General features: G+C 41.0%; 1 protein-coding gene across 2 annotated transcripts in view; it reads right to left on the bottom strand.

The window, feature by feature from the left end:
* Nucleotides 1-12,312, bottom strand: part of kat14 (lysine acetyltransferase 14) — a 36,489-nt gene that overhangs the window by 13,693 nt on the left and 10,484 nt on the right. For both annotated transcript variants that reach the window (XM_052012146.1, XM_052012147.1), the window contains exons 3-6: nt 11,814-11,935; nt 9,107-9,288; nt 4,240-4,656; nt 10-575 (exon numbers count right to left, since the gene is read on the bottom strand). In XM_052012146.1, the coding sequence (XP_051868106.1) occupies nt 10-575; nt 4,240-4,656; nt 9,107-9,288; nt 11,814-11,935 (1,287 nt within the window). The remainder of the gene's footprint in view (nt 1-9; nt 576-4,239; nt 4,657-9,106; nt 9,289-11,813; nt 11,936-12,312) is intronic.

Raw genomic sequence — 12,312 nt, forward strand, 5'->3', positions numbered from 1 at the left:
CACTCTCACCTGGTACCGGTCCAAGATCCGAAAGTCTTGACTGGTGGTCCGGAAGGTCCCAGAGCCCACAGGTGTCCCATTACAGTTACCTTCCTTGGCTCCATATACCTCACCGACCAGTGAAACTGCAGCTTCAACAGCTTGATCCAGGTCAAAGAGGGGCAAACCTCTTTCCCTTTTGGCTTGTCTCACAAGTAATTTGCGACGGAGCCTCTTGGCCTCAACGCTCAAGGCTAATGCATGGGGGCAAGATTCCAGCCTTCGGAGTAGCAGTCGTTCATCATACAAACTGAGGGCTGTATATTTGGGGGCAGGCACCTGCATGTCCCTTTCTGCCTGGACTTTTTTCCTCTCACGAACCCTGGCTTGGGACAACTCAATGCCATTTTCAACCTCTTCAGTGTCACCCTCCATTTTCTCGGCTCTCTCTTCATCCTCTTCAGCTTCATGCTTGATTTGCTCAGGTGCCTTCACTTTCTTCCTGCCTACAATCACTGCACCAGTGGCCATGTTGGGAGGTGGCACATACTCTATTCCGGGGTCAATGACGCTGTCTGGATCTCCCTCTTCATCATCTGAAGCAAAAGAAGAAAAGAAACTGGCTCCCAAAATAAAAGTTCAGTCCATCTCATTAAATCTTGGTTTACACCTCAACAATAACTCACCTTTCAATTTTAATCCCAAATGGAAAAAGGGAATGCTAGAAACACAAGCTCAGTCGTATCTCCTTGCCAGCTACCCTGTTGGCTCAGCTCCATTTACTCATTCACGAGATGTGGATGCCAAGGCAATACCAGCATTTATTTCCCATCACTAACTCTCCGTAATTAAAGAGGTAGTAAGGAGGCAACCACAATAGTGGGTCTAGCCACATATAGGCCAGAGACACAAGAGACTGCAGATGCTGGAATCTGGAACAAAAAACAAACTGCTGAAGGAACTCATCAGGTCAAGCAGCATCTGTGGAGGTAAAGGGATAGTCGACATTTCAGGTAGAGACCCTTTATCGGGACCTGCTGAGTTCCTCTGGTAGTTTGTCTTTTTTTTTTAACCACAAATAGGCCAGGCCAAGTAAGAATGGCAGATTTCCTTCCCTGAAGGACATTAGTAAACCAGCTGGATTTTTAAGGACAATCTGCTAATTTCATTTTCATCATTAGTTCTAACTTTTTTTTTCCTTTCCAGATTTATTTAAATACTGTTTGCCTCTTCTGTTAGTCTGAAACACAAACATGGTCATCTCCACCCTTCTCTTTCCCATTTTTGATACCCACACACCCTTCTCTCTTCCAAATCCTCTTTTCACCCCAGGTCATTCATTAGTATTTGTTGCACATTTGCCAATAACTAACCTGCCTGGCTTATAACACCAACGGCAGCAGCTCAACAAAACATGTCAGTGTGTAAAGTTGCAGTTGGTATGGTGACAGACCACACATACAACTAACACAAACCAGCAGAGAGAGTCTGCAATAACTGCACTGTTTTTCCCCTAGATGCTCTGGCTTCCTCCCCCATCCCAAAGAAGTGCTGGTTGTTGGTTAATTGGCCACTATGTAGGTGAGTGATAAAAGTTCTAGGGAATAAAATACGAATAGGTTGCGGAGAAAATTAGTGGGGGTTGGAGTTTCTCTGCAAGTAGACATAGACTCGATGGGCTACACAGTCTCCTTCTGTGTCCTAAGAAGATATGAAAATGGAAATACTCAGCAGGGCAGGCAGCACAATGAAAAAAGTTAATATTTCAGGACAATGAAAGCCCATACAAGCTAATTCTCTTTCTCCATCCACAGAATCTTCCTGAACTGCTGAGTATTTCCAGCATTTTCAGGTTTTGATTTGGATTTCCCAACATCCATACTATTTTGCTTTTGATTTGTGAATAACATTGACACTAAAATTGAATTAAATACATTCACATAAAGAGGCACTTCAAATGACTGACTGATGAAAAGCAAAGCATCTCGGTACTGATATTTCCGAGACTTTGTTGTGCTAAAATTGGCTCCTGTGCCTATGATACTGTTTATACTGACAGAATGTCAGAAGTACTTTATTGCCAATAAATTGTCTTAGAACAGAATGGACTTGTGAATGCATTGCACAAATGCAAATTCTTTCTCATTAATTTTACAATTTTCAGCAAACATTTTTGGTTTAGAGTGATACAAAGCAACTTAAACACAACTGTCCTTACCTTGGACATAAATAAGGGCAACTATGATGTGACATTATGATATCTAGTGGAGGAGTGCGAGTCAAATGGCTACAATATCAAATCTGATGCTGTAACTCAAATAAATTAATGTGATATTAGCTTTGAAGGGGCAGGAATACATAGCCCCTCTTCTTCCCATTTTAAATACTTATTTGCTTATTACAACACATAAGGGGTCTATTCAGCCCATTGGATCCATGCTGGCTCCCATCAATCCCCTATTTATTTTTCTATCACCCTTTAACATTCTCTCTCACATGCCCATCAGTTTGATTCTTTTGCCATTTAACTACACTAAAGGATAACTTACGGTAGCCAATTAACCTACTAATACCTGTTTGGGATGTGGGAGGAATCTGGAGCAGTCATGACTGATACTACTGTCTCCTTGCTTCTGTTCCTTGTCCATAGGGCTGAGTGTTTTAGTGTGCACACTTCTATCTGTACAACAATTCCGTAGCCAAAATAGAGCTGGCCAATCTCAGGAAAATATGCTACTCACGCACAAAAGAAATAGTAAGCATGTTGGCATTGGGATATCAAATAAGTAACAGTAGGATCTGCATCAATCTGCATGGAATCCAACAGGGTAGCACGAACCTCCACAGACATCCCAGCTCCCAGATGGAAAAATCCACTGAATGAATTCACTCTGGTGCAAGTCAGAGTTATACAGCACAGAAACAGGCCCTTTGGCCCAACTCATCCATGCTGATCAAGATATGTATCTGAGCTAGTCCCATTTGCCTGCGTTTGGCCCAAATCTCTCTAAACCTTTCCTATCCATGTTCCTGTCCAAATGTCTTTTAAAAGTTGTAATTGTAGCTGCCTCTACCACTTCCGTATACCCACCACCGTCTTGTGTAGAAAAACCTGCCCCTCAGGTTCCCTTTAAATCCTTCCCCTCTCACCTTAAATCTATGCCCTCTGGTTTTAGACTTGCCTACCCTGGGGAAAAAAAACTGTAGGCCCACTGAAAAGAACAGGAGAAACAGAAGCCGGGAGAAATTGGAGATTTTTATTTGACTCAGGCAGGTTAAAAGTTTTTGTGTGCATGTTTGAAGTTTTGTTTTTAAATTTTAGAACTTACAGAATTACTTTCAATCTTGTTTTAATGTTGTATTTTTTTCTAAAATAGGCCCCAATTTATTTTGAATTCTTCTAAATCTGGGGGCAGGGCCTCACTGGATGTCAAAACCAATCTGTCAGTGCACCAGCCACATGCTCTGCGACAGACCCTACATTGCCTTGGATAGTGATATTGGGCTGGGAGCCAGCTTCCCAGTAGAAGCTGATCCAGGTAACCAGCAATGTCAGGGCAGCAGAAGATTTGGCACGTGCTCCTTTGTTCAAAATAAAACATTGAAAGGCTTCTACTTCTTCAAGAATATTAAAAAAGGGAAAAAGATGATGTTCATTTATATAATAACTTATGGACAAAGTGCTTCACCCCCAATGAAAATATTGCCCGGGATGCCTGGGAGTCCTTGACACTTCAAATCCAGGGCTGACGTGACCTCAGTTTAACACCTCATCTGAAGGACAGCTTATCCAGCTGCAGAATCCATAAAGCAGACAGCATAGTCAAAGACTCTCCGCATGCTGGTCATTCTCACTTCTCCTCCCCTTCCATCAGGCAGAAGATACAAAAGCTTGAAAACACACACCACCAGCTTCTATCCCCCTGTTATAAGACTATTGAACAGACCTCTTATACGTTAAAAGATGAACTCTTGACCTCACAATCTACCTCGTCATGGCCTTCCACCTTATTGTCTGCCTGCACTGCACTTTGTCTGTGACTGTAACACTTTATTCTGCATTCTGTTATTGCTTTTCCCTTGTACTACCTCGATGTACTGACATCTTGAAATGATCTGTATGGGTAGCATGCAAAACAAAGTTTTTCCACTGTATCTCGGTATGTGACAATAATAAACTAATTCTAATTCCAAGAATCCTTTACTGCACTTCAGTTATTAACTGCTGCTATGACTTACCAAAACCAAATGAGTTCTTACCGTGAAATAGTGCCTGCGGGGGCATGACATCAGGAATAAGGTCTGCTTCAGATAAAAGACTCGGAGTGGCTGAATGAGATAATGGTGTTCCAGGAGCGGAGAAGTCCAACGAGGGGGATGGGGAGGGGCTGGTGAGTGGAGTCCGATCTGAAGAGCTCAGAGAAGAGAAATCAATGACCTCTCCTTTCTCCAGGACCAGTTCTGTCCTGCGGGTCCGGCTGGACAACTTCACTGGAGTGGAAGAGGTGCTCCGGTCAATGAAGCTAGCAGCTTCCTTCTGAGCACGCCGGATGTCCTTAGCTTCCTGAGTACGTGAGCGTTTCTCCTTCAGTTCCATGGCTGTTTCCACAGGGTTGCGACTCACTCGTTTCCGAAGCCCTTCCACTGTAATGATTGGATCCAGGGGTGGTTTGACAGCTGTGAAATGAAGCAAATCAATACATCATTCCATCAAACATTTCACGTACCAAACGCTGACGGATAGTTTCCTATAGAGCTGTGAGTACTTTTCTGTAGCACAGACCAGGAGTGCACAGATGGAGAAGCAGTTCCACTTTAAGTATAAAATAAAAAGTAGGATGCATAGCAGAAGGGTAAACTTCCTTAATTGGCAAACAATCTGGAAGAGGTAAACTGGTTAAACACATGGGTGGCAATACATCTAATGCAGCATACAGATTGGAAGTTTGAAGAATAAATGGAATATATAGTCACATCAAAAGTGTATGGCAAGAAGAGTTTGCTGAATGATCTCATACAAAGACAAAAAAGATGTAAATAGAAATGTTTCTATAAATGCATTTAATATTCGATTAAACTATGAAGAAGGAACAGTTAAATCAACCAAAGGATGTTATTACATCAGCTTAAAGGATAATGGAAAAAGAATCTTAAGGTAATTAAAAGCAACCTTAAAGTAATTAATTAAAAAATCTTAGGGCTGGGGTGGAGATCATGGTCTGGACTATGTTTGACCCAGCCTACTCCTCACACCATGATATACCCACAGTTAGGCTCAGATTTGCTGCCAGGTATTGAAAATCTTACCAGTTTATTGCTGCCAAAAGCCTTTCTAATAGTATTTAATTCTGTCAGCTCAACACAGGCAGTTAAATACAGTTCAAAAGCTTTAAATAATTAAAAATAAAAATGACGAAGATATGTTTAATTTAAAACACATTTAAATAAAATTAATTATTTAAGAGCATTAAGTCCAAGTAAAATAAAAACAAAACACAATCCACCTACCTTTTCCATCAAGGTTGGTGACCTTGTTCAAAGTGCAGCCACCATTAAGCTAAAAGTACCCAATGCATTTGGCCCGACAGTTTACTGCTGTCAAGTCCAGCAAAGGAGAGGGAGGTTCAATGTGCCATAATGCACAGGCGTAGAAGTCAAGACACAAGCTTATCTGCGAAGAGCCACTCACTGGTTGTTCTCTATGGAACTGGCAGCTAACATTAAGTTTACTCTACGTCCTCCAAAAGGAGTTACTACAAGGAATTCAGGGCCAGAGCAGTGACCTGGATGAGAATTCCTCTCCCATGAAGGTTGCAGAGGAATTCTGATGCCTTCACTTCCCAAGATGATCTGTTTTTTAAAAAAAAATATTTTTCCATCTTTCAAAGGAAATAGTTTTAGGTGACATGGAAAGTATAATTAAGATAAAAACAAAATATTACAACTACGTGGGACATGCTGAATGGTCAGAGTCTTTCCTGTCTATAATAATTTAAATGCCATTATCACATTCCATTTACACTGTAAGTCCATATATATTTAGAAACAACACAAGGTTCTCTTAATATAATTCAACTGTTGGGTCTCATTTTGCTTTTTGCAATTGCCCTGAACATCATACTCTGAATATTTAAAACAATTCCCTCACACAGTTCTAACTAACCAGAAGATAGCCTCTTCTACCTGGTAATGGTTTGCTTCCTATATTAATGAAAGATGACAAACAACATCCATTGTTATCAGCAAAAGTCCTCTCCTACCCTAAAAGCAATGAGTATTAGCAGCAGTGGCTTAATCCATTTGCCAATTCTGTGACACAGAATTACACAGCTCCCTTTACTTTTTTAATCCAGTTCAGAGAGTGTCTACTCATCTGCTAACCTGCTATTTGGGAACCCAGAGAGACGTTCCTTTTCACTGTGCTGTACAACATGTTTGGGAGAGATGGCTGAAGAGCAAAGGATTTTGAGGGGAATGACAAGTGGAGGAGAAGAAATGTATGGGGGACACTGCTTCTGCAACAAGGTTAAGAGAGGCAACAGAGAAAAATGAGAGATTAACCAAGAGACAGTCAGAGGAGGGTAACAGATAAAATGTGAGTAACAGTGAGGTACAGGATGGGTAACGGTGAAAAACAAAAGTAAAGGAGGCACAAATGGGAAATAACGCAATTTGGTACAGGAACAGAAGCATAGAAAATTCGTAAAATAATGCAGAGTTATGTAACATAACACAACGAGCAATTAAAGGTGACAGTCACTTTAGTGTGAAAGGATGCAACATTTACCAAGTGAGAGAAACAAAGAAAAAGGATTTGAGCAAGACAGATAGGAATAAAAATAAGGGGACATTAGAAGTGTGTTAAAAAAGGTGAACAGATGGAAAGAGAGAGAAGGAAAGAATAACAGACATCCCTAAATGGGAGCATACTAAAAATTTACTTTTTGGTGGCAGCTGCTCACCAGGCTGCAATGACTGCTCAGGATTCCAGAGCGAAGTAAGCCAGGGATCCTGATTTTTGTTTCTTGAAAGTAAATGAGCAGCTTAAGACCTATTTAAGTGGTGGTCAGTGGCAGTTAACTGGTCCAATTTTCAGGCTAATGTTTTCAGAGGTGGGTGAATAAAGACTACAGGAAGAAAAATAGAACATTAACAAAAGAGTTCTGAAAGATTTAATTCTCTTTTGTAATAGGAATTCATAAATGAAAGGGCAAAAGGAAATCTGTCCTTCTGATATGTCGAAGCAGGTTGTTAGGCTCCAAGTTACAATACAAATATTTTCATAATACACCTCTGATTGCCTCCTATAGACGTGATTATAATAATAGTCATTTCAGGGCTGAACTTTTTGATTTGGATCTAAAATTGATCTAAAAAGACAGATAAACAATATTCATATGCTTTACAATGTACTTCCAAAATGTTAGGAGAGAGAAACCTGTATAATAACAGCTGTATTTATGGAGACACAGAGAAAAGACATTTTGTATAAACTCCCCTTTCTAAAATCGTATTAATGTATAACAAGAATCATGAGATCCCATTGTGGAACTTTATAAGTAGGAAGTCTTTCATAACATGTCAAAACTGAGGCTTTCTCTAACATTTCAGAAGCTCAGCAATAAGAAATGTTTCTGATACGAACTATTTCTTAATTATCAGCCGATTCATCAGACTACCATCCTATTAATGTTCATGGTAGCTTCAAAAGATTCTAAGCACCTAGTTTATCTATAGATCTATCAGAAATGTTGGAGATGTATTTTGGTTTGCCAACATCATCCCTCCTTAAATTTTGCCTTTACAAAATTCTAATCACCCGGTAGCCCAGTAGCACAATATCTATCCCCGGTAGCACTCACATCTACTGTGATGAAGTGCTTCGGGAGGTGGGTCATGACTAGAATTAACTCCTGCCTGAGCAAGAACATGGACCTGCTGCGATTCACCTACCACCACAATAGGTCTACAGCAGACACAATCTCACTGGCTCTCCACTCTGCTGTGGAGTACCTAGACAACAGCAAAACATATGTCAGGCTGCTGTTTATCGATTACAGCTCAGCATTCAACACCATCATCCCCTCAGTACTGATCACCAAGCTTTAAAACCTGGGCTTCTGTACCTCCCTCTGCAACTGGATCCCCAACTTCCTTCTCGAGAGACCACAGTCAGTGCGGATCGTTAATAACATTTCCTCGCTGCTGACAATCAACACAGGTGCAGCTCAAGGATGTATGCTCAGCCCATTGCTCTACTCTCTTTACACTCAAACACTTTCTATAAATTTGCAGATGACACCACCGTTGTTGGTAAAATCTCAGATAGTGACGAGGAGGCGTACAGGAGTGAGATAGATCGGCTGGTTGAGTTGTGTCACAACAACAACCTCGCACTCAACATTAGAAAGACCAAGGAATTGATTGTGGACTTCAGGAAGGGGAAGTTGAGAGAAAACACACCAGTCCTCATTGAGGGGTAAGTGGTGGAAAGGATGAGCAGCAAGTTCCAGGGCATCAACATCTCAGAGGATCTATCCTGGGCCCCAACGCATTGATGCAATCGTGAAGAAGACATGTCAGTGGCTCTACTTTGTTAGGAGTTTGAGGAGATTTGGTATGTTACCAAAGACTCTTGCAAATTTCTATAGATGTATGGTGGAGAGCATTCTGACTGGTTGCATCATAGCCTGGTGTGGATGCTCCAATGCACAGGATCTCAAGAGGCTGCAGAGGGTTGTAGACTCAGCCAGCTCCATCATGGGCACAACCGTCCCCACCATCAAGGACATCTTCAAGAGGCAATGCCTCAAGAAGGCGGCATCCATCACTAAGGATTCTCACCATCCAGGACGTGCCCTCTTCTCGTTACTACCATCAGGGAGGAGATACAGGAGCCTGAAGACCCACACTCAACAGTTTAGGAACAACTTCTTCCCCTTTGCCATCAGATTTCTGAATAGTTCATGAACCCATGAACACTACCTCGCTATTCCTTTTTTTTTGCACTATTTATTAGTGTAACTTATATTAACTTCATGTCTTTGCACTGTACTCCTGCCGCACAACAAATTTCACATCATATAAGTCAGTGATAATAAACCTGTTTCTAATCACACAAGCTCACCTCTTGATTTCAGTGTTGTGCTTGACGGTCTCTCTCCTTCTGGCCTCATGACAGGAGGTTTGTTGTGCACCAGCTTCCACCAACCTGGTTCACCAAACTGCTGAGCACCCGAGCGGAAATACATTGGGCTGCCCACAGAGAGGCAGCCAGCCACAGTACTCCACCAAGTCGAGGTCTTTTTTCTAAAATACAAAGAATGCATGAGCAAAGCGAAAGGAAGACTTACTGGCTTTCACAAGTTCAGGATGTCCTAAAGAACATTACAGAAAATGTAGTAGTAGTCACTGGTATAATGTAGAGAAACATAAGCAGTCAATTTGCATATATTTGTTTGTGTGATACAAGTTCAGGGACAAATATTGGCCAAAATCCTAGCAACAACTCTTCTGCTATTAAAAATAAGGCCATGACATCAAGAAAAACAATGCTTCACTTTACCACCTCATGCATTTAAGGTACTACTGAATGAAAGGTGTCAATATCGATTAGGTGCCCTAGACTGGAACGTGAACCCTCAGCCATCTGTCTTATGGGCAAGACTGCTACAAATGGGCAGTGGCACTTATCTTCACTGTTTAAAAACATTTAGGCATGTTATGATCTACTTTCATAAATTATCTTCTCAATTATGTCATATGTAAGCTGAACATTGCACCATATGAAACCAACCGTGTTTTTGTTTAAACCTTCCTTTTCAGTTCAACACACAGATTTTCTCTATTTCTTCCCGCATTTTCTCTCAATGAGTAAACCCTTCTGCAAAAATTGAATTGGCCATCAGACGCACAATACAGCCTTAAAACCTGGGTGAAAGTACATCGAATGATTTTCCAGAGAGGTTAAGCTTCCTTTAACAATTAGAAAACAGCACCACTAGCTGGGAATTCAACAACTTTCAAACAGTCACCAGTCTTTGTACTTTAATTTTGGAAATTTTCCTTGGTCTGGACTTCAGCATCAATATTCAGTGAACATTATCAACTTTTCCTTCATAAATGAAACAAGGCACACTTATTTATATGAAAAGCTATGATTGGGTGGGTGTTAATGAGTTTGATCTTTGGATCTTCATTTATACATAGAACAGGCTCTTTGGCCTACCATGTTCCTGGCAGCACGTTCCAGGCACCCACCACTCTCTGTGTAAAAAAAAACTTGCCCCACACATCTCCTTTAAACATTCCCCCTCGTGCCTTAAATGCATGTCCTATAGTATTCGACATTTCTACCCTGGAAAAAGATTCCTACTGTCTATCCTATCTATGCCTCTCATTGTGCTATAAACTATCTTCTATCAGCCTCTGACCCTCCAGAGAAAACAACCTAAGTTAGTCCTACCTCTACAATGGCACCACTTAACTACAATTCACTTGCTTGGACTTCCTGATGTCACATTCATTGTACAAGAAATAAAAGCATATTAGGCAATTCAGCTCCTTATATCTATCCTGCCATTACTAAGATCATGACTGATCTTCTGCCTCAGTGTAACTTTCCTGCACTAACTCTATACCTCTTGTCTGCTGAGATAGTGCATTCTCTTTCACATGCCCATCAACTCCACCTTGATTTTCCTATCACCAACCACAGTAGGGGAACTAACCAACCAACCACCACACCTTTGGAATGTGGGAGGAAACTGGGGTATCTGTGGGAGACCAAATAGTCATGGGGAAGGTGCACACAGACTGCACCCAAGGATTAAACCCAGGTTGTCAGAACTGTATCTCTGTGCTGCCGGACAGTACGGGGAAACTAAAGTGATGGTTAAGGCTGGGACTGTTGGGGTCCCAACATGGCAGTGCAAAGTACAGGCAAGGACAGATTGAGAAGGTCACGTATAATATTGACAAGATGGTGCAAAGGAGTAAGACATGAGATACACTGTGCCTTGAAAACTGCTCCTCCAAAACCTCAGTGAAACCAGAGTTTAATCCCTTAACTAAATCAGAGATGCTATTTTCTAATGTACAGTAATTAGAAAAACAAAAACTAGAGTGATGAGAGGAAACTAATGCCATGCAGAGTGCATTGCCAGTTTTCTGTGGTATTTTGCTCAGTAGATGGTCCTCAAAAAATGGTTATTCATCTTATAGTATCCCCATACGATGAATCTCTGAACTCCCCAGGGTGCAGTTACAGTGTCAGAAAATGTAAAAGTTAACAGAAAGCAGAAACTGCTGAGTTGGCTGCATGGGCAGGGATAGTGAATGCAAAATACGTTGGAGAAAAGTCTGCAGAACTAGAACAAAAGCAATGAGCACCAGATACTTGATCCAGAAAACACAAGCCTCATTGTAATTTTTCAGGACAATTCTATTGAAACCCATTTCATCCACCCTGTTTGTAAGCAATTTCAGGTTGAACCTGGCTTACTTGCAATGAGAGGGCAAATGACCTACATTTGTCAAACAGCAAATAACATAGCAATGGTCAACACTGGACAAGAGCCTCAATAGCAAACTGAAGACATACAAATAGCTGCTTTAAGATTTGCTTACAATCCATTTATCCACAACTGTGTTATTTGACTAATGCATCATTGTGTTGGAAATGCTCAGTAAGCACAGTTACTGTATTGCCTTGAACCAATGAGTACATTAGGGAAATTAGGAAACACCATGCTATTCCAGCACATTTCTCACAACATCACAAAATATACAATTGGTTGGGCAAGTCTTCTACAGACTGTGGGTGGTTACTTTACCTGTTTCCCAATAAGAAAGCCCAGTGCTTGTCAATAAAAGCACAAATATCCTCCTTCCAACGGAAGTAGCCCTGGCGACCAGTCCCTTCCAATGATAAATTGTACATGGCCAACATCACAACCTAAAATGAAGGGAAAGCAAAGGCTTAAATCAAACTACAGCACATGAAAGCCAATGAAAAAAAAATGGGATTTAAAATAGCACCTTTTATAATCTCACAATGTCCCAAAACTCCTTTACAACCAGAACAAGTCTGCACAAGCTCTTTCAAAGAGCAATCCAGTTACATAACCTATAAACTATAAATTACATGACAGTATTTAATATGCAAAATGAAAAGTCAGCCCCATTTCCCTCAGTTGCTTCTGTCACAAAATTTTTTTTCTCCATTAGGTATCTGATTCCATTGGATGGTTACTATTTAACCTTAAGGACAATGACAGTAAATAGTTATTGTCAGTAGAGTGATGGGACCACTGGGGGTCTAAAAGGTAGAGC

The sequence above is a fragment of the Pristis pectinata genome, chromosome 3 (assembly GCF_009764475.1).
Source record: "Pristis pectinata isolate sPriPec2 chromosome 3, sPriPec2.1.pri, whole genome shotgun sequence".
Taxonomy (NCBI): Eukaryota; Metazoa; Chordata; class Chondrichthyes; order Rhinopristiformes; family Pristidae; genus Pristis; species Pristis pectinata.